Source organism: Cyanistes caeruleus, chromosome 27 (assembly GCF_971803275.1).
Source record: "Cyanistes caeruleus chromosome 27, bCyaCae1.hap1.1, whole genome shotgun sequence".
Classification (NCBI taxonomy): domain Eukaryota; kingdom Metazoa; phylum Chordata; class Aves; order Passeriformes; family Paridae; genus Cyanistes; species Cyanistes caeruleus.
Genome location: NC_141727.1, coordinates 2,064,243 through 2,089,475, shown reverse-complemented (window position 1 = coordinate 2,089,475; position 25,233 = coordinate 2,064,243). Strand labels below are relative to the sequence as shown.

Below are 25,233 nucleotides of genomic sequence, written 5' to 3'. Positions count from 1 at the left end.
GGCGATTATTTCACTGAGAGTGTTCGAGGACAAGAATCTATGCAGAACTTTTAGAGGAAAAATCAGGGAGAAATTAAAAAAATACACCGCCTGAGGGAGATGGATGGATGGGTGGATGGATGGATGGATGGATGGATGGATGAATGGATGGAGACATAGAGTAAAATAGACCAAGTGGGGAGCAATGACTTCATGAAGGGAAGAAAGTGGGAAAGCAGAGGTGGGAACCAAGGGTAAATAATAAGGGAAAAGGAACAGGAATGTGAGAAATGAATCTTGGCCTGGAGCGGGTTTTAAGTTTCCCCTTGAGCCGGCCGCCCCTTGTCCGCCAGCCCCGCGCACCGAGCAGCAGCGCGGCCAGCGCCGCGCCCCGACCCCGCCGCATGCCGCCGCTCCGCCGGCCGAGCGTCGCTGGCCCCTGAGCCCCGGCTCTGTGCTCCGGCCGTGCCGCCTCCTGTCGGCCGCCGCCAGCTCCGCCCCGGCCGGGCTCAGCCCCCGCCTCTCCGAGCCCCGGCACCAGGAGCGCCATAGCAATTCGTGTATGGCGGGATATTTTTCATTACTTTGAGACTGCACAATACAGAGATCAGTCAAAATAATCAGAAATACTCTCCCGAAAATATCTTACAATGCACGTGGTGCAAAACCATCATACCATTGTACAGCCGTGGGGATGCAACATCAGGTGAGCCCTGGGTTGAGCGCAGCGTCCCTTGCCCAGCCTCAGCCCTGCACAGACACCTCCCCTCCCTCCCTCCCCTGGGTTGTTGCACAGCCGGGGACGCTCCCTGCACCGAGGTGTCTGTCACAGCACAGAGGTACAAGGCAGTGTCAGAGAGCTGCACTTCCTCCACCTTCAGGACACTGTATTTCCCCGTGGTGTTCAGGTGCGTGGTGATCCGGCCGCTGTGCTTGGGGCCAGAGCCTGCTTGATAGGAGAGCAGCTGTGGGGCTTGGCCTTGCCGCAGCTCGTACCAGAACAATCCATTCAAAACGCTGGTCTGGTATTTGCAGGTGGTCTGGAAGGGGTGTCCCTGCTTCACCATGACTTGTCCATCGTCCTGGGTGACCGTGATCTGCCCCGTGGTGCCTGCAAGAAAGTGAAGGTCAGCAGCTGCACAGGGAAGGACTATGGGAAGCAAAACGAAGTCTATGGAAATTCTGTTGAAGAAAGCTCCCTGCCCTGTACCGAAGTCCTGAGAGATTTTGGGCAGGAGTTTGGAGCTCTTTGCTCTGCATCAGCTAAAGGTGAGCTGGGCTGTGTTTCTGCTCCGGCTCCTCCTGCTCCCAGGACCAGGAAAGCACCACTCATGCCTGAACTTTGTGTGCTGGAGGCAGCACCCCTCCAGCTGCCTGAGGAGCCCATGGAGGCACAGCAGAAAGGGTCATCCTGCTTCCCCATCCCTGTCACCTCTGAGGGCTCCTCAATCCCTGAGTAGACACAATGGTGAGCTTGGAAAGAAGGAGCCCTGGTTGTGTGTGCAGCCGAGAGAGCACTGGAAGCCGTGGCAGAGCTGTGTGAGCCTGGAGGCAGAACGGGACACCCTGTTAATGTCAGTGAAATGAGGGTTGAAAAATGCCTGGGGCAGATTTGACAGGACCTGGGAATTCACATTAGAAAGAGGGGACAGTGGGATTGCAGAAGCAGCTGTGACGTTCTGAGGTGACTGCAGGAGGGTCAGAAGAGCCAGGAAGATGGAGATGGATAGCAGGAAAGACAAAAGACAGTAAAGGGGTCTGAGATTTCTCTTCTCTCTATTCCCTCTCCGTTTTCAAATCGAGGAGATGCCTGAGGAAACACTTGCAGAACCACAAAGAGGAGCCGATATTTCTCAGTCCTTTCCCTCTATTCAGTCCTGTTTCCCCCCATGGTGCTGATAAGGCTGTTGAGGGTTTCCTGGGGGGAAGAAGAAGAAGAAGCCTTGGGGAAGTGCCGGGACTTACCCAGGAGCTGTCCCAGGAAGAGGGTGAGGATGAGAGAGGCGAGGTGCATGGCGAGAGCAAACTGCGTGTTTGCTGAGTGAGGAAGAGTCAGAGAGCGCGGCCCCGAGATACGAAGTGAGGATGGGAGGAGGCGGCAGGAGAGTGTGGGGAGTGTGTAAGCGCAGGGGGCAGGCGGCAGGCGTGTGTCCAGGCGAGTGTGTAAGCGCAGGGGACAGGCGGCAGGAGAGTTTGGCGAGTGTGTAAGCGCAGGGGGCAGGCGGCAGGCGTGTGTCCGGGCGAGTGTGTAAGCGCAGGGGGCAGGCGGCAGGCGTGTGTCCGGGCGAGTGTGTAAGCGCAGGGGGCAGGCGGCAGGCGTGTGTCCGGGCGAGTGTGTAAGCGCAGGGGGCAGGCGGCAGGCGTGTGTCCGGGCCCGAGCGGGGCTGTGCGGGGTCGCTGCGGGCGGGCTCGGGGCACACGAAGGAGCTGCGGAGCCGCGCGGGGCCCGGCGGGCTCGGGGCAGCGCCCCCTGCTGGCCGCGGCCGGCGCTGCGCCCCCGGCCCCGCCCGGCCCCGCCCGCGGCGGTTCGTGCCCGGCCGCAGCCCCGGCCCCTCTGCCCGTGCGCCCAGCGCGCAGTAATACACGGCCGCGTCCCCGCGCCGGGGCCAACCGAGCCACAGCGCGCTCGAGCGCCGATCTGCCGACACCCACAGACGCCCTTCAGGGGATCGCACTTCCTTGGGCGCTTTGGCAGTGACCGCCAGGAGTTGGGGACTTTGGCCCGGCAGCTGGCGGTAGAAATGGATGAAATCGCCCGTCCGGATATTGGGATGTGAGCACTTGATGGTGACATTGGTGCCCTCGGTGGTCTCCAGTGACGGCTCCTGCTGCACCTGGGATCTGACCGAAGCCACTGCCCGGGATACAAAATGAATAAATGTCAACTCCTGCTTTCGACCCAGCCCAGCCTGCCAATCCCGAGAAGAAAGCTCGCAGAAGCAGCCAGCAACACAGAGAATTGGTGACGAGCACAATCGCAGAGGATGTCAAGATACGCCGGAGTGAAAGTGTCCAGAAATCGTATGTGGAGAGATGAATGCGTGAATGACAGGAGGATCGGTAGAGTCACTGGGGACCGGGAGGATGTGGGAGAAAACACAGAAAGAAAAGAAACATGGGGGGAAGGACAGACTCGGTGAGATATAAAAAAGGAACGCTTGAGCAGGATTTGGTATAGAATAGAAACCGGAGATGTCTGCGGGAGCGTGGGATGGAGAAGAAGGAGGGAGGAACGGGAGAAGAGATCTCGAGAAGAGGTGTGGGAAGAAGCCGGGCAGGAGGGCAGCGTCGAGGGAGCTGCGGGATCCCCCCAGTGCCAGGCGCGGCCCCTCGGCCGCCAGCCCCGCGCACCGAGCAGCAGCGCGGCCAGCGCCGCGCCCCGACCCCGCCGCATGCCGCCGCTCCGCCGGCCGAGCGTCGCTGGCCCCTGAGCCCCGGCTCTGTGCTCCGGCCGTGCCGCCTCCTGTCGGCCGCCGCCAGTTCCGCCCCGGCCGGGCTCAGCCCCCGCCTCTCCGAGCCCCGGCCCCGGGAGCGCCGCAGCAATTGGGGCACGGCCGGGCCCAAGAGGCGGCTGTGTCCCATGGCACAGCCCAGCGCCAGCGCACGGGAAGCAGATCCGCTCCGCCGCTGGCAGCACACGGGCGGCAGCATTGCCGAGCCTCTGTCCGTGCGCACAAGGCACAGCTCCTCCTTTTGCCCTGTGCAGCGCTGCTGCGAGCGGCTGTGTCCCGCCTGGGGCCGAGGCCACGGGGGCTGCGAGCCGTGCTGGGGCCCCGGCCGTGCTGTTTGTGCTGAGTTCAGCCGAGCGGCCGAGCTGCACTGAAAGCGTCCTTGTTGGGCCCGAGATCGGCATGAGCCGAGCGGGAGCTTTGGAGGGGCAGCAAAGGGAGGGCTCAGCACGCAGGGGCTGCATTTCAGCGCCTCTGCCCTGCACACATGTGTAGCGGGCAGCTGCCGGCCCCGCTCAGCTGCACTCGGGCTCCTTCTGAGCCTGCGACGCTGCTGCTCTGTGCTGAGCAGGGCCAGAGCCGAGCTCACTCAGGGTCCCTGGCTCAGTCAGGAAATTCCCTCCCGATGAGGGACACACACCCGGACAGACACAGCTCGCTGCTCACCACACTGGAGCCACACCCAAATAAATCTGTGCTTCACGCGTGTCCCTGCAAACGGGGCTGCTGCAGGAGCGCCCAAGGCAGGAACACACACCCAGCCCTGGGCTCTGCTGAGGCCGTGTGGGACCAAGAGAAGCAGGGCTGGAGTGTGCAATGACTGGACATCCCCAGGGAAGCAGGGGGGATATTTTTCTTTACTTTGAGGCTGCACAATGTAGCGGTGAGTCAAAATTATCAAAGGTACTTTCTCAAATTATTATTAGGTTGGACGTGGTGCAAAAGCATCAGAGCATTGTACAGCCGTGGGGATGCAACATCAGGTGAGACCTGGGTTGAGCGCAGCGTCCCTTGCCCAGCCTCAGCCCTGCACAGACACCTCCCCTCCCTCCGTCCCTCCCCTGGGTTGTTGCACAGCCGGGGACGCTCCCTGCACCGGGGTGTCTGTCACAGCACAGAGGTACAAGGCAGTGTCAGAGAGCTGCACTTCCTCCACCTTCAGGACACTGTATTTCCCCGTGGTGTTCAGGTGCGTGGTGATCCGGCCGCTGTGCTTGGGGCCAGAGCCTGCTTGATAGGAGAGCAGCTGTGGGGCTTGGCCTTGCCGCAGCTCGTACCAGGACAAGGAAGTAAAACCAGTGATCTGGTATTTGCAGGTGGTCTGGAAGGGGTGTCCCTGCTTCACCATGACTTGTCCATCGTCCTGGGTGACCGTGATCTGCCCCGTGGTGCCTGCAAGAAAGTGCAGGTCAGCGGCTGCACAGGGAAGGACTATGAAAAGCAAAACGAAGTCTATGGAAATCCTGTTGCAGATAGCTCCCTGCCCTGTACGGAAGTCCTGAGAGATTTTGGGCAGGAGTTTGGAGCTCTTTGCTCTGCATCAGCCAAATTAAAGCTGGGCTGTGTTTCTGCTCCGGCTCCTCCTGCTCCCAGGACCAGGGAAGCACCACTCATGCCTGAACTTTGTGTGCTGGAGGCAGCACCCCTCCAGTTGCCTGAGGAGCCCATGGAGGCACAGCAGAAAGGTTCATCCTGCTTCCCCATCCCTGTCACCACTGAGGGCTCTTCAATCCCTGAATAGATACAATGGTAAGCTTGGAAAGAAGGAACCCTGGTTGTTTGTCCAACCCAGAGAGCACTGGGAGCCGTGGCAGAGCTGTGTGAGCCTGGAGGCAGAACGGGACACCCTGTTAATGTCAGTGAAATGAGAGTTGAAAAGTGCCTGGGGCATATTTGACAGGGTGTGGGAATTCACATTAGAAAGAGGGGACAGTGGGATTGCAGAAGCAGCTGAGACGTTCTGAGGTGACTGCAGGAGGGTCAGAAGAGCCAGGAAGACGGAGATGGATAGCAGGAAAAAGACAGAAAAGGGGTCTCAGGTTTCTCTTCCCTCTCTTCCCTTTTCCTTTTCAAATTGAAGATCTTCTTGAGGAAACACTTGCAAAACCACAAAGAGGAGCCGATATTTCTCAGTCCTTTCCCTCTATTCAGTCCTGTTTCCCCACATGGTGCTGATAAGGCTGTTGAGGGTTTCCTGCGGGGAAGAAGAAGAAGAAGCCTTGGGGAAGTGCCGGGACTTACCCAGGAGCTGTCCCAGGAAGAGGGTGAGGATGAGAGAGGCGAGGTGCATGGCGAGAGCAAGCTGCGTGTTTGCTGAGTGAGGAAGAGTGAGAGAGCACGGCGCAGCCCCGAGATAGCCGAGCTGCTGGAAACGCCTCTCTGGGGGAGCAGAGGAAGCAGCAGCGGCGGGAGCAGGCAGAGCCGTGAGCTGTCCTTGCAGTGCCTGCAATGCTCCTTCTGGGTTTCTCGCGGGTCCAGCAGCAGCCGCCGTGGCTCCCTGAGCCATTGGCACTGGGAGCATTCCGTGCCTCTGGGGCCTGACTCACGGCAAGGGGCTGTTCCTGCTCAGCTCGCAGGGGAATCCTCACCTCCCCAGCTGGAATGGCGAGCTCTGCTGCACAGCCAGGGCCGGGCACTGGGGAGGGCAGGGCCTTCATCCCCATTCATCTTTCTCCCCTGTCTGGGGTCCTTGCTATTTCCTCTGGGAACAGGAGACTCCTCTGTCTCTGTCTCTGTCTCTGTCTCTGTCTCTGTCTCTGTCTCTGTCTCTGTCTCTGTCTCTGTCTCTGTCTCTGTCTCTGTCTCTGTCTCTGTCTCTGTCTCTGTCTCTGTCTCTGTCTCTGTCTCTGTCTCTGTCTCCGTCTCTTCTCCCCTGTCCTTGTGCATCTGCCGGGGATGAATGCCTCTCTCCCAGGTCCCTTACTCCAAGCCCCTTTTCCATGTCGAATGGAATGATTCCTTCCTGGTCTTTTTGGTTTTCTCGACAACGGGTTTATCACAAAAAGCTTCTAGAATGATATGAATAATGATGCAGATTGTTATTGCCAATAGAATTGGTAATATCAATGGTAACGATATTGGTTGTAACAGGAACATTCTCATGCAGCTGTTGCACCTCCCCATGGTTTAGAAGGAGGTTTCTAGAGAAGAGGGGGGTCTTGAGGTGGTCACAGATTTTCCATGTGAATGTTTTCCCTCCTTTGGGCTCATTCAAAGCTTTTTCCTTGACCTTCAGAGCAGAGAGAAGACGATCAGACACGTACAGGGAGATGAGGATTCCTGCCAGCATTTGTGCTGAGAAGAGAAACCTGCCACCATCCTTGCTGATGCCAGAGACACATCAGTGCCAGTGTCTCCATTGCTGAGGATTCCATCTCCTCTCTCATCATCTCTAAGCCCTTGAAAGTGACAAAGCTCAGCCTGAGGCAATTCACAGGCACAGCTTCCTAAAGGGCCATCAATTCTGAGCTCCCTCCTTCTGTCCCTTATCCCCTACTGTCATACTGATGGCATTGTGTTCTTTGTTTATCACTTTCCCTTGTCCCTGTTCTCCCCTTGGATAAGAAAATGGATGTGATGTGAGCCTTAGAGAACCAGGCACTTGTAGCTTTCACGTGCCCTGACTGTGGTCTCTGCTGAACTGGCTCAGTGCAATGAGTTCCTGAAGATGCTGAAAGGCTCCTGTCCCCCAAAGAGAAATGCGGTCTCTAGAGCAACTTTGTGGAGGAAAACCTCATGTGGAACTCACTTTTCCAAGTGTCTCCCTCCAGCTGTTGCAGCATTGCTAAATGCTGGCATCTCCTTTTCAGGAGAGCTGAGAGGTTACTAAGGTGAAGGGAAAGGGAGCAATCAGGTTCAGCTGGAAGGTGGCTGTGATGGAGCCCACAGATGTTCAGACGTGCTCTGCCACTCCAACCGATTTATTATTTTCCCTCCCAGATGTTGTACTGTTTAAGGGAGATGCTGAATGCACATCCAGGGGTGTTTGTGGACAGGTGAGGATAAGAAGAAAGTGTAGAGCAGTGAATTGCAGCCTCGGGTGGAATTGAAAGGACATCTGCCTTAGGCATCCGTGTGAGAATGTGCTGCTTGTTGTGCACCTTGCAGGATGGAAGAGAGAGTTCTCTGGCGGGACCGAGATGATGGAGATTCCTTTGTCACCTCCGAAAGCCCGGCTGCAAATCCCTCTCATGCCATGGCCTGCCGAGGTGACAGCACTCGATGAAGGAGGCTCTGTGTGCCTGAGAGTGCAGCTGCTTTGTGAGGTGCCAGCAGCGATGCTGTCAAGGAGCAGCTCTTTGCTTTGCCGAGCAGGCTGAGAGCAGCAGCAGCAGCAGCAGCAGGAGGAGGTGTGGGCGGAGGGCGAGAGGCGATGGCAGAGGGGCAGCCCGCAGCAGTTTGGCGGCCGGGAGAGGCTGCAGAGGGCGAGAAGGGAGTCCGGGCCTCGTGTGGCGAGTGTGTAAGCGCAGGGGGCAGGCGGCAGGAGAGTGTGGCGAGTGTGTAAGCGCAGGGGAAACACGGCAGGCGTGTGTCCAGGCGAGTGTGTAAGCGCAGGGGGCAGGCGGCAGGCGTGTGTCCGGGCGAGTGTGTAAGCGCAGGGGGCAGGCGGCAGGCGTGTGTCCGGGCGAGTGTGTAAGCGCAGGGGACAGGCGGCAGGCGTGTGTCCGGGCGAGTGTGTAAGCGCAGGGGGCAGGCGGCAGGCGTGTGTCCGGGCGAGTGTGTAAGCGCAGGGGAAAGACGGCAGGCGTGTGTCCGGGCGAGTGTGTAAGCGCAGGGGACAGGCGGCAGGCGTGTGTCCGGGCCCGAGCGGGGCTGTGCGGGGTCGCTGCGGGCGGGCTCGGGGCACACGAAGGAGCTGCGGAGCCGCGCGGGGCCCGGCGGGCTCGGGGCAGCGCCCCCTGCTGGCCGCGGCCGGCGCTGCGCCCCCGGCCCCGCCCGGCCCCGTCCGCGGCGGTTCGTGCCCGGCCGCAGCCCCGGCCCCTCTGCCCGTGCGCCCAGCGCGCAGTAATACACGGCCGCGTCCCCGCGCCGGGGCCAACCGAGCCACAGCGCGCTCGAGCGCCGATCTGCCGACACCCACAGACGACCCGCAATGGCCGGCACATCCTTGGACTCTTTCAAAGTGAGTGCGACGAGTTCGGGTCCTCGGCCCGGGAGCTGACGGTACCAGGAGATCCAATCGCTGGTCTGGATTTTGGGATGTGAGCAGGTGATGTTGATGCCGCTGTGCTCGGTGGTCTCCAGCGACGGCTCCTGCTGAACCTGGGCTCTGGCCACAGCCACTGTTTGGGAGAAAAGAAGAATCCGTTTTGTTTAGCAGAAAATATCAAGCAAGGCGATATGAAGGAGGAAGAGAGATCAGAGGTAATTGGGAGACTTTCTGATAAAGGATGGGGAGATTATTTCACTGTGAGTGTTTGGGGACAAGAATTTATGCGGGACGTGTTGATTAAAAATCAGAGGGAAATTATAAAAAATACACTGCCTGAGGGAAATGGGTGGGTGGGTGGGTGGGTGGGTGGATGGATGGATGGATGGATGGATGGATGGATACCGACATAGAGTAAAATAGACCAAGTGGGAAGCAATGCCTTTACGAAGGCAAGAAAGTCGGGTGGCAGAGGAGGGAACCAAGGGTAAAAATAAGGGAAAAGGAACAGGAATGTGAGAGATGAATCTTGGGCTAAAGCGGGTTTGAGGTTTCCCCCAGTCCCAGGCGCGGCCCCTCGGCTGCCAGCCCCGCGCACCGAGCAGCAGCGCGGCCAGCGCCGCGCCCCGACCCCGCCGCATGCCGCCGCTCCGCCGGCCGAGCGTCGCTGGCCCCTGAGCCCCGGCTCTGTGCTCCGGCCGTGCCGCCTCCTGTCGGCCGCCGCCAGCTCCGCCCCGGCCGGGCTCAGCCCCCGCCTCTCCGAGCCCCGGCCCCGGGAGCGCCGCAGCAATTGGGGCACGGCCGGGCCCAAGAGGCGGCTGTGTCCCATGGCACAGCCCAGCGCCAGCGCACGGGAAGCAGATCCGCTCCGCCGCTGGCAGCACACGGGCGGCAGCATTGCCGAGCCTCTGTCCGTGCGCACAAGGCACAGCTCCTCCTTTTGCCCTGTGCAGCGCTGCTGCGAGCGGCTGTGTCCCGCCTGGGGCCGAGGCCACGGGGGCTGCGAGCCGTGCTGGGGCCCCGGCCGTGCTGTTTGTGCTGAGTTCAGCCGAGCGGCCGAGCTGCACTGAAAGCGTCCTTGTTGGGCCCGAGATCGGCATGAGCCGAGCGGGAGCTTTGGAGGGGCAGCAAAGGGAGGGCTCAGCACGCAGGGGCTGCATTTCAGCGCCTCTGCCCTGCACACATGTGTAGCGGGCAGCTGCCGGCCCCGCTCAGCTGCACTCGGGCTCCTTCTGAGCCTGCGACGCTGCTGCTCTGTGCTGAGCAGGGCCAGAGCCGAGCTCAGGGTCCCTGGCCCAGTCAGGAAATTCCCTCCCGATGAGGGACACACACCCGGACAGACACAGCTCGCTGCTCACCACACTGGAGCCACACCCAAATAAATCTGTGCTTCACGCGTGTCCCTGCAAACGGGGCTGCTGCAGGAGCGCCCAAGGCAGGAACACACACCCAGCCCTGGGCTCTGCTGAGGCCGTGTGGGACCAAGAGAAGCAGGGCTGGAGTGTGCAGGGACTGGACGTCCCCAGGGAAGCAGGGGGGATATTTTTCTTTACTTTGAGGCTGCACAATGCAGTGATGAGTCAAAATAATCAAAGGTACTTTCTCAAATTATTGTTAGGTTGGACGTGGTGCAAAAGCATCAGAGCATTGTACAGCCGTGGGGATGCAACATCAGGTGAGCCCTGGGCTGAGCGCAGCGTCCCTTGCCCAGCCTCAGCCCTGCACAGACACCTCCCCTCCCTCCCTCCCTCCCCTGGGTTGTTGCGCAGCCGGGGACGCTCCCTGCACCGGGGTGTCTGTCACAGCACAGAGGTACAAGGCAGTGTCAGAGAGCTGCACTTCCTCCACCTTCAGGACACTGTATTTCCCCGTGGTGTTCAGGTGCGTGGTGATCCGGCCGCTGTGCTTGGGGCCAGAGCCTGCTTGATAGGAGAGCAGCTGTGGGGCTTGGCCTTGCCGCAGCTCGTACCAGGACAAAGCATTAAAATAACTGCTCTGGTATTTGCAGGTGGTCTGGAAGGGGTGTCCCTGCTTCACCATGACTTGTCCATCGTCCTGGGTGACCGTGATCTGCCCCGTGGTGCCTGCAAGAAAGTGAAGGTCAGCAGCTCCACGTGGAAATGATACAGAAAGAAAAGATGAAGCGAGAGCAAAACTCTGGTGGACAAAGGTATCTTCCCTACAGGGAAGTCCTGAGCTATGCAGAGAGACAGGCAAGAGTGATTTTGGGCAGGATTTCAGAGCTGTCAACACAAGAGGATCCTGACAAGAGCTGGGCTGTGTCCCTACTTCTCCTTCTCGTAGGACCGGGGAACAGTGACTTTTGTGTGCTCAAGAATTCTGAGTAGCCACTGAGGTACAGAAAAAGGTTTCATCCTGCTTTGTCATCCATGTCACTTCTGAGGGCTCCTCAGTCCCTGAATAGACACAATGGTGAGCTTGGAAAGAAGCCCTGGTTGTGTGTCCAGCCCGAAGAGCACTGGGAGCCGTGGCAGAGCTGTGTGAGCCTGGAGGCAGAACGGGACACCCTGTTAATGTCAGTGAAATGAGAGTTGAAAAGTGCCTGGGGTAGATTTGACAGGACCAGGGAATTCACATTATAAAGAGGGGACAGTGGGATTGCAGAAGCAGCTGAGATGTCCTGAGGTGACTGCAGGAGGGTCAGAAGAGAAAGGAAGAGGGAGATGGATAGGAGGAGAGAGAAAAGACGGAAAAGAAATCTCCGGCTTCTCCTCCATATCTTCCCTTTTCCTTTTCTAATTGAAGATCTTCTTGAGGAAACACTTGCAAAACCACAAAGAGGAGCCGATATTTCTCAGTCCTTTCCCTCTATTCAGTCCTGTTTCCCCACATGGTGCTGATAAGGCTGTTGAGGGTTTCCTGCGGGGAAGAAGAAGAAGAAGAAGCCTTGGGGAAGTGCCAGGACTTACCCAGGAGCTGTCCCAGGAAGAGGGTGAGGATGAGAGAGGCGAGGTGCATGGCGAGAGCAAGCTGCGTGTTTGCTGAGTGAGGAAGAGTGAGGGAGCACGGCGCAGCCCCGAGATAGCCGAGCTGCTGGAAACGCCTCTCTGGGGGAGCAGAGGAAGCAGCAGCGGCGGGAGCAGGCAGAGCCGTGAGCTGTCCTTGCAGTGCCTGCAATGCTCCTTCTGGGTTTCTCGCTGGTCCAGCAGCAGCCGCCGTGGCTCCCTGAGCCATTGGCACTGGGAGCATTCCGTGCCTCTGGGGCCTGACTCACGGCAAGGGGCTGTTCCTGCTCAGCTCGCAGGGGAATCCTCACCTCCCCAGCTGGAATGGCCAGCTCTGCTGCACAGCCAGGGCCGGGCACTGGGGAGGGCAGGGCCTTCTTTCCCCACTCATCTTTCTCCCCTGTCTGGGGACCTTGCTATTTCCTCTGGGAACAGGAGACTCCTCTGTCTCTGTCTCTGTCTCTGTCTCTGTCTCTGTCTCTGTCTCTGTCTCTGTCTCTGTCTCTGTCTCTGTCTCTGTCTCCGTCTCCGTCTCCGTCTCCGTCTCCGTCTCCGTCTCCATCTCCGTCTCCGTCTCTGTCTCCGTCTCTTCTACCCTGTCCTTGTGCATCTGCCGGGGATGAATGCCTCTCTCTCAGGTCCCTTTCTCCAAGCCCCTTTTCCATGTCGAATGGAATGATTCCTTCCTGGTCTTTTTGGTTTTTTCGAATTCTGGTTTATCGCAAAAAGCTTCTAGAATGATATGAATAATGATGCAGATTGTTATTGCCAATAGAATTGGTAATATCAATGGTAACGATATTGGTTGTAACAGGAACATTCTCATGCAGCTGTTGCACCTCCCCATGGTTTAGAAGGAGGTTTCTAAAGTAGTGGAGAGTCCTGAGCGTGTCACAGATTTTCCATGTGAATGTTATCCATCCTACGGGCTCCTTCAAAGCTTTTTCCTTCTTGCACTTCAGAGCAGAGAGAACACGATAAGGCACATAGAGGCAGATGGGGATTCCTGCCAGCATTAGTGCTGAGAAGAGAAACCTGCCACCATTCCTGCTGATGCCAGAGATACATCAGTGCCAGTGTCTCCATTGCTGAGGATTCCATCTCCTCTCTCATCATCTCTAAGCCCTTGTCAGTGACAAAGCTCAGCCTGAGGCAATTCACAGGCACAGCTACTGTTTCCTAAAGGGCCATCAATTAGAGGCTGTTGAGCTCTGAGCTCCCTCCTTCTCTCCCTTATCACCTACTGACACATAGGTGTCAATCTGTACTTTCTTTATCTCTTTCCTTTTTCTTCCCTTGAAAGGAAAATGGATGTGATGTGAGCCTTAGAGAACCAGGCACTTTTACCTTTCACTTGCCCTGACCGTGGGCTGCTGCAGGAGCGCCCAAGGCAGGATCACACACCCAGCCCTGGGCTCTGCTGAGGCCGTGTGGGACCAAGAGAAGCAGGGCTGGAGTGTGCAAGGACAAGGTCCCAGGCAAGCACAGGGGAAACTCCTCTTTACTACGATTCTGCACAATGTAGTGATGAGTCAAAATAATGAGAAACACTTTTTCGATAATTCGCTAGGATGGATGTGGTGCAAAAGCATCAGAGCATTGTACAGCCGTGGGGATGCAACATCAGGTGAGCCCTGGGTTGAGCGCAGCGTCCCTTGCCCAGCCTCAGCCCTGCACAGACACCTCCCCTCCCTCCGTCCCTCCCCTGGGTTGTTGCGCAGCCGGGGACGCTCCCTGCACCGGGGTGTCTGTCACAGCACAGAGGTACAAGGCAGTGTCAGAGAGCTGCACTTCCTCCACCTTCAGGACACTGTATTTCCCCGTGGTGTTCAGGTGCGTGGTGATCCGGCCGCTGTGCTTGGGGCCAGAGCCTGCTTGATAGGAGAGCAGCTGTGGGGCTTGGCCTTGCCGCAGCTCGTACCAGGACAAAGCATTAAAATAACTGGTCTGGTATTTGCAGGTTGTCTGGAAGGGCTGTCCCTGTTTCACCATGACTTGTCCATCGTCCTGGGTGACCGTGATCTGCCCCGTGGTGCCTGCAAGAAAGTGAAGGTCAGCAGCTCAACGTGGAAATGATACAGAAAGAAAAGATGAAGCGAGAGCAAAACTCTGGTGGACAAAGCTGTCTTCCCTGCAGGGAAGTCCTGAGCTATGCAGAGAGACAGGCAAGAGTGATTTTGGGCAGGATTTCAGAGCTGTCAACACAAGAGGATCCTGACAAGAGCTGAGCTGTGTCCCTACTTCTCCTTCTCGTAGGACCGGGGAACAGTGACTTTTGTGTGCTCAAGAAGTCTGAGTAGCCACTGAGGTACAGAAAAAGGTTTCATCCTGCTTTGTCATCCCTGTCACTTCCGAGGGCTCCTCAATCCCTGAATAGACACAATGGTGAGCTTGGAAAGAAGCCCTGGTTGTGTGTCCAGCCCAAAGAGCACTGGGAGCCGTGGCAGAGCTGTGTGAGCCTGGAGGCAGAAGGGGACACCCTGTTAATGTCAGTGAAATGAGAGTTGAAAAGTGCCTGGGGCAGGTTTGACAGTTCCTGGGATTTCATATTGGAAAAAAGGGACAGTGGGATTGCAGAAGCAGCTGAGATGTTCTGAGGTGACTGCAGGAGGGTCAGAAGAGCCAGGAAGAGGGAGATGGATAGGAGGAAAAAGACAGAAAAGGGGTCTCAGGTTTCTCTTCCCTCTCTTCCCTTTTCCTTTTCAAATTGAAGATCTTCTTGAGGAAACACTTGCAAAACCACAAAGAGGAGCCGATATTTCTCAGTCCTTTCCCTCTATTCAGTCCTGTTTCCCCACATGGTGCTGATAAGGCTGTTGAGGGTTTCCTGCGGGGAAGAAGAAGAAGAAGCCTTGGGGAAGTGCCGGGACTTACCCAGGAGCTGTCCCAGGAAGAGGGTGAGGATGAGAGAGGCGAGGTGCATGGCGAGAGCAAGCTGCGTGTTTGCTGAGTGAGGAAGAGTGAGGGAGCACGGCGCAGCCCCGAGATAGCCGAGCTGCTGGAAACGCCTCTCTGGGGGAGCAGAGGAAGCAGCAGCGGCGGGAGCAGGCAGAGCCGTGAGCTGTCCTTGCAGTGCCTGCAATGCTCCTTCTGGGTTTCTCGCTGCTCCAGCAGCAGCCGCCGTGGCTCCCTGAGCCATTGGCACTGGGAGCATTCCGTGCCTCTGGGGCCTGACTCACGGCAAGGGGCTGTTCCTGCTCAGCTCGCAGGGGAATCCTCACCTCCCCAGCTGGAATGGCGAGCTCTGCTGCACAGCCAGGGCCGGGCACTGGGGAGGGCAGGGCCTTCTTCCCCACTCAGCTTTCTCCCCTGTCTGGGGTCCTTGCTATTTCCTCTGGGAACAGGAGACTCCTCTGTCTCTCTGTCTCTGTCTCTGTCTCTGTCTCTGTCTCCGTCTCCGTCTCTTCTCCCCTGTCCTTGTGCATCTGCCGGGGATGAATGCCTTTCTCCCAGGTCCCTTTCTCCAAGCCCCTTTTCCATGTCGAATGGAATGATTCCTTCCTGGTCTTTTTGGTTTTCTCGAATTCGGGTTTATCGCAAAAAGCTTCCAGAATGATAAGAATAATGATGCAGATTGTTATTGCCAATAGAATTGGTAATATCAATGGTAACGATATTGGTTGTAACAGGAACATTCTCATGCAGCTGTTGCACCTCCCCATGGTTTAGAAGGAGGTTTCTAGAGAAGAGGGGGGTCTTGAGGTAGTCATAGATTTTCCATGTGAATGTTTTCCCTCCTACGGCTCCTTCTGAGCTTTTTCCTTCTTGAGCAGAGAGAAGACGATCAGACACGTACAGGGAGATGGGGATTCCTGCCAGCATTTGTGCTGAGAAGAGAAACCTGCCGCCATCCTTGCTGATGCCAGAGACACATCAGTGCCAGTGTCTCCATTGCTGAGGATTCCATCTCCTCTCTCATCATCTCTAAGCCCTTGTCAGTGACAAAGCTCAGCCTGAGGCAATTCACAGGCACAGCTGCCTAAAGTGCCATCAATTCTGAGCTGCCTCCTTCTGTCCCTTATCACCTACTGTCGTACTGATGGCATTGTGTTCTTTGTTTATCACTTTCCCTTGTCCCTGTTCTCCCCTTGGATAAGAAAATGAATGTGATGTGATCCTTAGAGAACCAGGCACTTGTAGCTTTCACGTGCCCTGACTGTGGTCTCTGCTGAACTGGCTCAGTGCAATGAGTTCCTGAAGATGCTGAAAGGCTCCTGTCCCCCAAAGAGAAATGCGGTCTCTAGAGCAATTCTATGGAGGAAAACCTCATGTGGAACTCACTTTTCCAAGTGTCTCCCTCCAGCTGTTGCAGCATTGCTAAATGCTGGCATCTCCTTTTCAGGAGAGCTGAGAGGTTACTAAGGTGAAGGGAAAGGGAGCAATCAGGTTCAGCTGGAAGGTGGCTGTGATGGAGCCCACAGATGTTCAGACGTGCTCTGCCACTCCAACCGATTTATTATTTTCCCTCCCAGATGTTGTACTGTTTAAGGGAGATGCTGAATGCACATCCAGGGGTGTTTGTGGACAGGTGAGGATAAGAAGAAAGTGTAGAGCAGTGAATTGCAGCCTCGGGTGGAATTGAAAGGACATCTGCCTTAGGCATCCGTGTGAGAATGTGCTGCTTGTTGTGCACCTTGCAGGATGGAAGAGAGAGGTTTCTGGCGGGACCGAGATGATGGAGATTCCTTTGTCACCTCCGAAAGCCCGGCTGCAAATCCCTCTCATGCCATGTCCTGCCGAGGAGACAGCACTCGATGAAGGAGGCTCTGTGTGCCTGAGAGTGCAGCTGCTTTGTGAGGTGCCAGCAGCGATGCTGTCAAGGAGCAGCTCCTTGCTTTGCCGAGCAGGCTGAGAGCAGCAGCAGCAGCAGCAGGAGGAGGTGTGGGCGGAGGGCGAGAGGCGATGGCAGAGGGGCAGCCCGCAGCAGTTTGGCGGCCGGGAGAGGCTGCAGAGGGCGAGAGGGCAGTCCGGACCTTGTGTGGCGCATGTGTAAGCGCAGGGGACAGGCGGCAGGCGTGTGTCCGGGCGAGTGTGTAAGCGCAGGGGGCAGGCGGCAGGCGTGTGTCCGGGCGAGTGTGTAAGCGCAGGGGGCAGGCGGCAGGCGTGTGTCCGGGCGAGTGTGTAAGCGCAGGGGACAGGCGGCAGGCGTGTGTCCGGGCCCGAGCGGGGCTGTGCGGGGTCGCTGCGGGCGGGCTCGGGGCACACGGAGGAGCTGCGGAGCCGCGCGGGGCCCGGCGGGCTCGGGGCAGCGCCCCCTGCTGGCCGCGGCCGGCGCTGCGCCCCCGGCCCCGCCCGGCCCCGCCCGCGGCGGTTCGTGCCCGGCCGCAGCCCCGGCCCCTCTGCCCGTGCGCCCAGCGCGCAGTAATACACGGCCGCGTCCCCGCGCCGGGGCCAACCGAGCCACAGCGCGCTCGAGCGCCGATCTGCCGACACCCACAGACGACCCGCAATGGCCGGCACATCCTTGGACTCTTTCAAAGTGAGTGCGACGGGTTCGGGTCCTCGGCCCGGGAGGTGACGGTACCAGGAGATCCATTCGTTGGTCGAGATTTCGGGATGTGAGCAGGTGATGTTGATGCCGCTGTGCTCGGTGGTCTCCAGCGACGGCTCCTGCTGAACCTGGGCTCTGGCCACAGCCGCTGTTTGGGAGATAAGAACAATCCCTTTTTTTAGTAGAAAATATCAGGCAGGGGGATACGACGGAGGAAGACAGATCAGAGGTAAGTGGAAGATCTTCTGTATAAGGATGGGGCGATTATTTCACTGAGAGTGTTCGAGGACAAGAATCTATTTAGATTTTTAGAACTTTTAGAGGAAAAATCAGGGAGAAATTAAAAAAATACACCGCCTGAGGGAGATGGATGGATGGATGGGTGGATGGATGGATGGATGGATGGATGGATGGATGGAGACATAGAGTAAAATAGGCAAAGTGGGAAGCAATGACTTCATGAAGGGAAGAAAGTGGGAAAGCAGAGGTGGGAACAAAGGGTAAATAATAAAGGAAAAGGAACAGGAATGTGAGAAATGAATCTTGGCCTGGAGCGGGTTTTAGGTTTCCCCCTGAGCCGGCCGCCCCTTGTCCGCCAGCCCCGCGCACCGAGCAGCAGCGCGGCCAGCGGCGCGCCCCGACCCCGCCGCATGCCGCCGCTCCGCCGGCCGAGCCTCGCTGGCCCCTGAGCCCCGGCTCTGTGCTCCGGCCGTGCCGCCTCCTGTCGGCCGCCGCCAGCTCCGCCCCGGCCGGGCTCAGCCCCCGCCTCTCCGAGCCCCGGCCCCAGGACCGCCATAGCAATTCGGTTATGGCGGGATATTTTTCTTTACTTTGAGACTGCACAATACAGAGATCAGTCAAAATAATCAGAAATACTTTCCCGAAAATATATTACAATGCACGTGGTGCAAAATCATCAGAGCATTTTACAGCCATGGGGATGCAACATCAGGTGAGCCCTGGGCTGAGCGCAGCGTCCCTTGCCCAGCCTCAGCCCTGCACAGACACCTCCCCTCCCTCCGTCCCTCCCCTGGGTTGTTGCACAGCCGGGGACGCTCCCTGCACCGGGGTGTCTGTCACAGCACAGAGGTACAAGGCAGTGTCAGAGAGCTGCACTTCCTCCACCTTCAGGACACTGTATTTCCCCGTGGTGTTCAGGTGCGTGGTGATCCGGCCGCTGTGCTTGGGGCCAGAGCCTGCTTGATAGGAGAGCAGCTGTGGGGCTTGGCCTTGCCGCAGCTCGTACCAGAACAAGGCAGCAGAAACACTGCTCTGGTATTTGCAGGTGGTCTGGAAGGGGTGTCCCTGCTTCACCATGACTTGTCCATCGTCCTGGGTGACCGTGATCTGCCCCGTGGTGCCTGCAAGAAAGTGAAGGTCAGCGGCTGCACAGGGAAGGACTATGGGAAGCAAAACGAAGTCTATGGAAATCCTGTTGCAGATAGCTCCCTGCCCTGTACGGAAGTCCTGAGAGATTTTGGGCAGGAGTTTGGAGCTCTTTGCTCTGCATCAGCTAAAGGTGAGCTGGGCTGTGTTTCTGCTCCGGCTCCTCCTGCTCCCAGGACCAGGGAAGCACCACTCATGCCTGAAATTTGTGTGCTGGAGGCAGCACCCCTCCAGCTGCCTGAGGAGCCCATGGAGGCACAGCAGAAAGGATCATCCTGCTTCCCCATCCCTGTCACCTCTGAGGGCTCCTCAATCCCTGAATAGACAGAATGGTGAGCTTGGAAAGAAGGACCTCTGGTTGTTTGTCCAGCCCAAAGAGCACTGGAAGCCGTGGCAGAGCTGTGTGAGCCTGGAGGCAGAACGTGACACCCTGTTAATGTCAGTGAAATGAGAGTTGAAAAGTGCCTGAGGCAGATTTGACAGGACCTGGGAATTCACATTAGAAAGAGGGGACAGTGGGATTGCAGAAGCAGCTGAGATGTCCTGAGGTGACTGCAGGAGGGTCAGAAGAGAAAGGAAGAGGGAAATGGATAGGAGGAGAGAGAAAAGGCGGAAAAGAAATCTCCGGCTTCTCTTCCATATCTTCCCTTTTCCTTTTCAAATCGATGATCTTCTTGAGGAAACACTTGCAAAACCACAAAGAGGAGCCGATATTTCTCAGTCCTTTCCCTCTATTCAGTCCTGTTTCCCCACATGGTGCTGATAAGGCTGTTGAGGGTTTCCTGCGGGGAAGAAGAAGAAGAAGCCTTGGGGAAGTGCCGGGACTTACCCAGGAGCTGTCCCAGGAAGAGGGTGAGGATGAGAGAGGCGAGGTGCATGGCGAGAGCAAGCTGCGTGTTTGCTGAGTGAGGAAGAGTGAGAGAGCACGGCGCAGCCCCGAGATAGCCGAGCTGCTGGAAACGCCTCTCTGGGGAGCAGAGGAAGCAGCAGCGGCGGGAGCAGGCAGAGCCGTGAGCTGTCCTTGCAGTGCCTGCAATGCTCCTTCTGGGTTTCTCGCTGGACCAGCAGCAGCCGCCGTGGTTCCCTGAGCCATTGGCACTGGGAGCATTCCGTGCCTCTGGGGCCTGACTCACGGCAAGGGGCTGTTCCTGCTCAGCTCGCAGGGGAATCCTCACCTCCCCAGCTGGAATGGCGAGCTCTGCTGCACAGCCAGGGCCGGGCACTGGGGAGAGCAGGGCCTTCTTCCCCACTCACCATTCTCCCCTGTCTGGGGTCCTTGCTATTTCCTCTGGGAACAGGAGACTCCTCTGTCTCTGTCTCTGTCTCTGTCTCTGTCTCTGTCTCTGTCTCTGTCTCTGTCTCTGTCTCCGTCTCCGTCTCCATCTCCGTCTGCGTCTCCGTCTCTTCTCCCCTGTCCTTGTGCATCTGCCGGGGATGAATGCCTCTCTCTCAGGTCCCTTACTCCAAGCCCCTTTTCCATGTCGAATGGAATGATTCCTTCCTGGTCTTTTTGGTTTTTTCGAATTCTGGTTTATCGCAAAAAGCTTCTAGAATGATATGAATAATGATGCAGATTGTTATTGCCAATAGAATTGGTAATATCAATGGTAACGATATTGGTTGTAACAGGAACATTCTCATGCAGCTGTTGCACCTCCCCATGGTTTAGAAGGAGGTTTCTAAAGTAGTGGAGAGTCCTGAGCGTGTCACAGATTTTCCATGTGAATGTTTTCCATCCTACGGGCTCCTTCAAAGCTTTTTCCTTCTTGCACTTCAGAGCAGAGAGAACACGATAAGGCACATAGAGGCAGATGAGGATTCCTGCCAGCATTAGTGCTGAGAAGAGAAACCTGCCACCATTCCTGCTGATGCCAGAGACACATCAGTGCCAGTGTCTCCATTGCTGAGGATTCCATCTCCTCTCTCATCATCTCTAAGCCCTTGTCAGTGACAAAGCTCAGCCTGAGGCAATTCACAGGCACAGCTACTGTTTCCTAAAGGGCCATCAATTAGAGGCTGTTGAGCTCTGAGCTCCCTCCTTCTCTCCCTTATCACCTACTGACACATAGGTGTCAATCTGTACTTTCTTTATCTCTTTCCTTTTTCTTCCCTTGAAAGGAAAATGGATGTGATGTGAGCCTTAGAGAACCAGGCACTTTTACCTATCACTTGCCCTGACCGTGGGCTGCTGCAGGAGCACCCAAGGCAGGAACACACACCCAGCCCTGGGCTCTGCTGAGGCCGTGTGGGACCAAGAGAAGCAGGGCTGGAGTGTGCAAGGACAAGGTCCCAGGCAAGCACAGGGGAAACTCCTCTTTACTTCGATTCTGCACAATGTAGTGATGAGTCAAAATAATGAAAAACACTTTTTCGATAATTCGCTAGGATGGATGTGGTGCAAAATCATCAGAGCATTGTACAGCCGTGGGGATGCAACATCAGGTGAGCCTTGGGCTAAGCCCAGCGTCCTTTTCCCAGCCTCAGCCCTGTACAGACACCTCCCCTCCCTCCGTCCCTCCCCTGGGTTGTTGCACAGCCGGGGACGCTCCCTGCACCGGGGTGTCTGTCACAGCACAGAGGTACAAGGCAGTGTCAGAGAGCTGCACTTCCTCCACCTTCAGGACACTGTATTTCCCCGTGGTGTTCAGGTGCGTGGTGATCCGGCCGCTGTGCTTGGGGCCAGAGCCTGCTTGATAGGAGAGCAGCTGTGGGGCTTGGCCTTGCCGCAGCTCGTACCAGAGCATGGTATCATAACCGCCACCGGTCCGGTATTTGCAGGTGGTCTGGAAGGGGTGTCCCTGCTTCACGAGGACTTGTCCATCGTCCTGGGTGACCGTGATCTGCCCCGTGGTGCCTGCAAGAAAGTGAAGGTCAGCAGCTCCACGTGGAAATGATACAGAAAGAAAAGATGAAGCGGGAGCAAAACATTGGAGAACAAAGGTATCTTCCCTGCAGGGAAGTCCTGAGCTATGCAGGCGAGAGTGATTTTGGGCAGGATTTCAGAGCTGTCAACACAAGAGGATCCTGACAAAGCTGATCTGTGTCCCTACTCCCTACTTCTCCTCCTCCTAGAACCAGGAAACCGTGACTTCTGTGTGCTCAAGTAATCTGAGTAGGCATTGATGTACAGAAAAAGGATTCATCCTGCTTTGTCATCCCTGTCACCTCCAAGGGCTCCTCTGTCCCTGAGTAGACACAATGGTGAGATAATAAAGAAGGAACCCTGGTTGTGTGTCCAGCCCAGAGAGCACTGGAAGCTGTGGCAGAGCTGTGTGAGCCTGGAGGCAGAACGGGACACCCTGTTAATGTCAGTGAAATGAGAGTTGAAAAGTGCTTGGGGCAGGTTTGACCGGGTCTGTGAATTCACATTAAAACAGGAGCAATATGCAAGTGCAGAAGCAGCTGAGATGTTCTGAGGTGGCTGCAGGAGGGCCAGAAGAAAATGGCAGAGGGAGATGGATAGAAGGGGAGAGAAAAGAGAGAAAAGGCATCTGAGGTTTCTCTTCCCTCTCTGTTTTCCTTTTAAAACTGGGGAGCTTCTTGAGGAAACACTTGCAAAACCACAAAGAGGAGCCGATATTTCTCAGTCCTTTCCCTCTATTCAGTCCTGTTTCCCCACATGGTGCTGTTAAGGCTGTTGAGGGTTTCCTGCGGGGAAGAAGAAGAAGAAGAAGAAGAAGCCTTGGGGAAGTGCCAGGACTTACCCAGGAGCTGTCCCAGGAAGAGGGTGAGGATGAGAGAGGCGAGGTGCATGGCGAGAGCAAGCTGCGTGTTTGCTGAGTGAGGAAGAGTGAGGGAGCACGGCGCAGCCCCGAGATAGCCGAGCTGCTGGAAACGCCTCTCTGGGGGAGCAGAGGAAGCAGCAGCGGCGGGAGCAGGCAGAGCCGTGAGCTGTCCTTGCAGTGCCTGCAATGCTCCTTCTGGGTTTCTCGCTGGTCCAGCAGCAGCCGCCGTGGCTCCCTGAGCCATTGGCACTGGGAGCATTCCGTGCCTCTGGGGCCTGACTCACGGCAAGGGGCTGTTCCTGCTCAGCTCGCAGGGGAATCCTCACCTCCCCAGCTGGAATGGCGAGCTCTGCTGCACAGCCAGGGCCGGGCACTGGGGAGGGCAGGGCTTTCTTCCCCACTCAGCTTTCTCCCCTGTCTGGGGTCCTTGCTATTTCCTCTGGGAACAGGAGACTCCTCTGTCTCTGTCTCTCTGTCTCTGTCTCTGTCTCTGTCTCTGTGTCTGTGTCTGTCTCCGTCTCTTCTCCTCTGTCCTTATGCATCTGCCGGGGATGAATGCCTTTCTTCCAGGTCCCTTACTCCAAGCCCCTTTTCCATGTCGAATGCAATGATTCCTTCCTGGTCTTTTTGGTTTTCTCGACAACGGGTTTATCACAAAAAGCTTCTAGAATGATAAGAATAATGATGCAGATTGTTATTGCCAATAGAATTGGTAATATCAATGGTAACGATATTGGTTGTAACAGGAACATTCTCATGCAGCTGTTGCACCTCCCCATGGTTTAGAAGGAGTTTTCTAGAGAAGAGGGAGGTCCTGAGGGTGTCACAGATTTTCCATGTGAATGTTTTCCCTCCTTCGGGCTCATTCAAAGCTTTTTCCTTGACCTTCAGAGCAGAGAGAAGACGATCAGACACGTACAGGGAGATGAGGATTCCTGCCAGCATTTGTGCTGAGAAGAGAAACCTGCCGCCATCCTTGCTGATGCCAGAGACACATCAGTGCCAGTGTCTCCATTGCTGAGGATTCCATCTCCTCTCTCATCATTTCTAAGCCCTTGAAAGTGACAAAGCTCAGCCTGAGGCAATTCACAGGCACAGCTTCCTAAAGGGCCATCAATTCTGAGATCCCTCCTTCTGTCCCTTATCCCCTACTGTCATACTGATGGCATTGTGTTCTTTGTTTATCACTTTCCCTTGTCCCTGTTCTCCCCTTGGATAAGAAAATGGATTTGATGTGAGCCTTAGAGAACCAGGCAATTCTCGCTTTCACGTGCCCTGACTGTGGCCTCTGCTGAACTGGCTCAGTGCAATGAGTTCCTGAAGATGCTAAAAGGCTCCTGTCCCCCAAAGAGAAATGGGGTCTCTAGAGCAATTCTATGGAGGAAACCCTCATGTGGAACTCACTTTTCCAAGTGTCTCCCTCCAGCTGTTGCAGCATTGCTAAATGCTGGCATCTCCTTTTCAGGAGAGCTGAGAGGTTACTAAGGTGAAGGGAAAGGGAGCAATCAGGTTCAGCTGGAAGGTGGCTGTGATGGAGCCCACAGATGTTCAGACGTGCTCTGCCACTCCAACCGATTTATTATTTTCCGTCCCAGATGTTGTACTGTTTAAGGGAGATGCTGAATGCACATCCAGGGGTGTTTGTGGACAGGTGAGGATAAGAAGAAAGTGTAGAGCAGTGAATTGCAGCCTCGGGTGGAATTGAAAGGACATCTGCCTTAGGCATCCGTGTGAGAATGTGCTGCTTGTTGTGCACCTTGCAGGATGGAAGAGAGAGGTTTCTGGCGGGACCGAGATGATGGAGATTCCTTTGTCACCTCCGAAAGCCCGGCTGCAAATCCCTCTCATGCCATGGCCAGCCGAGGAGACAGCACTCGATGAAGGAGGCTCTGTGTGCCTTAGAGTGCAGCTGCTTTGTGAGGTGCCAGCAGCGATGCTGTCAAGGAGCAGCTCCTTGCTTTGCCGAGCAGGCTGAGAGCAGCAGCAGCAGCAGCAGGAGGAGGTGTGGGCGGAGGGCGAGAGGCGATGGCAGAGGGGCAGCCCGCAGCAGTTTGGCGGCCGGGAGAGGCTGCAGAGGGCGAGAGGGGAGTCCGGGCCTCGTGTGGCGAGTGTGTAAGCGCAGGGGGCAGGCGGCAGGCGTGTGTCCGGGCGAGTGTGTAAGCGCAGGGGGCAGGCGGCAGGAGAGTGTGGCGAGTGTGTAAGCGCAGGGGACAGGCGGCAGGCGTTTGTCTAGGCGAGTGTGTAAGCGCAGGGGGCAGGCGGCAGGCGTGTGTCCGGGCGAGTGTGTAAGCGCAGGGGGCAGGCGGCAGGCGTGTGTCCGGGCGAGTGTGTAAGCGCAGGGGACAGGTGGCAGGCGTGTGTCCGGGCGAGTGTGTAAGCGCAGGGGGCAGGCGGCAGGCGTGTGTCCGGGCGAGTGTGTAAGCGCAGGGGGCAGGCGGCAGGCGTGTGTCCGGGCGAGTGTGTAAGCGCAGGGGACAGGCGGCAGGCGTGTGTCCGGGCCCGAGCGGGGCTGTGCGGGGTCGCTGCCGGCGGGCTCGGGGCACACGAAGGAGCTGCGGAGCCGCGCGGGGCCCGGCGGGCTCGGGGCAGCGCCCCCTGCTGGCCGCGGCCGGCGCTGCGCCCCCGGCCCCGCCCGGCCCCGCCCGCGGCGGTTCGTGCCCGGCCGCAGCCCCGGCCCCTCTGCCCGTGCGCCCAGCGCGCAGTAATACACGGCCGCGTCCCCGCGCCGGGGCCAACCGAGCCACAGCGCGCTCGAGCGCCGATCTGCCGACACCCACAGACGACCCGCAATGGCCGGCAGCTCTCTGAACTCTTTGTAAGAGCTCGCGAGGAGTTCGGGTTCTCGGCCCGGGAGCTGACGGTACCAATAGACGGAATCGCTGGTCGATATTTCCGGATGTGAGCAGGTGATGTTGACGCTGTTGTCCTCGGTGGTCTCCAGCGACGGCTCCTGCTGAACCTGGGCTCTGCTCACAGCCACTGCCAAGAAAAGAAGAAGAAAGTCCAAATATGGGCTATGATGGCTCAGCTTCGTTGTCTATTTTCCCACAGAGACAGTCAGGGGCAGGGGCAGTGAGATGGAGCCAGA

The 25,233-nt window shown here is 57.1% G+C and overlaps 2 long non-coding RNA genes and 5 gene segments (V, D, J or C); 2 read left to right on the top strand and 5 right to left on the bottom strand.

Moving 5' to 3' along the window:
• Positions 1-572: 572 nt before the first annotated feature.
• LOC111921965 (T cell receptor alpha variable 1-2-like) lies at positions 573-2,114 on the bottom strand. The segment is given in 2 exon segments: positions 573-1,090; positions 1,945-2,114. Coding segments are annotated over 2 exon segments (540 nt in total).
• A 2,609-nt stretch (positions 2,115-4,723) lies between these two features.
• On the top strand, positions 4,724-7,932 carry LOC147649163 (uncharacterized). Its single transcript, XR_015279580.1, has 3 exons — positions 4,724-5,692; positions 6,664-7,423; positions 7,536-7,932. It is a non-coding gene; the product is annotated as an uncharacterized LOC147649163 (long non-coding RNA).
• Positions 7,933-10,258: 2,326 nt separating this feature from the next.
• Positions 10,259-11,582, bottom strand: LOC147649162 (T cell receptor alpha variable 1-2-like). The segment is given in 2 exon segments: positions 10,259-10,661; positions 11,508-11,582. Coding segments are annotated over 2 exon segments (420 nt in total).
• Positions 11,583-12,541: 959 nt separating this feature from the next.
• Positions 12,542-14,492, bottom strand: LOC147649161 (T cell receptor alpha variable 1-2-like). The segment is given in 2 exon segments: positions 12,542-13,579; positions 14,418-14,492. Coding segments are annotated over 2 exon segments (420 nt in total).
• Positions 14,493-16,884: 2,392 nt separating this feature from the next.
• Positions 16,885-22,878, top strand: LOC147649160 (uncharacterized). 2 transcript variants are annotated; one of them, XR_015279579.1, is made up of 3 exons: positions 16,885-17,263; positions 18,320-18,553; positions 21,199-22,878. It is a non-coding gene; the product is annotated as an uncharacterized LOC147649160 (long non-coding RNA). The 2 variants fall into 2 exon arrangements; XR_015279578.1 differs by lacking the exon at positions 16,885-17,263 and having other exon boundaries at positions 18,260-18,553.
• Positions 17,854-19,492, bottom strand: LOC111943516 (T cell receptor alpha variable 1-2-like). The segment is given in 2 exon segments: positions 17,854-18,395; positions 19,250-19,492. Coding segments are annotated over 2 exon segments (420 nt in total).
• Positions 20,721-22,199, bottom strand: LOC111945886 (T cell receptor alpha variable 1-1-like). The segment is given in 2 exon segments: positions 20,721-21,274; positions 22,125-22,199. Coding segments are annotated over 2 exon segments (423 nt in total).
• Positions 22,879-25,233: the final 2,355 nt, after the last annotated feature.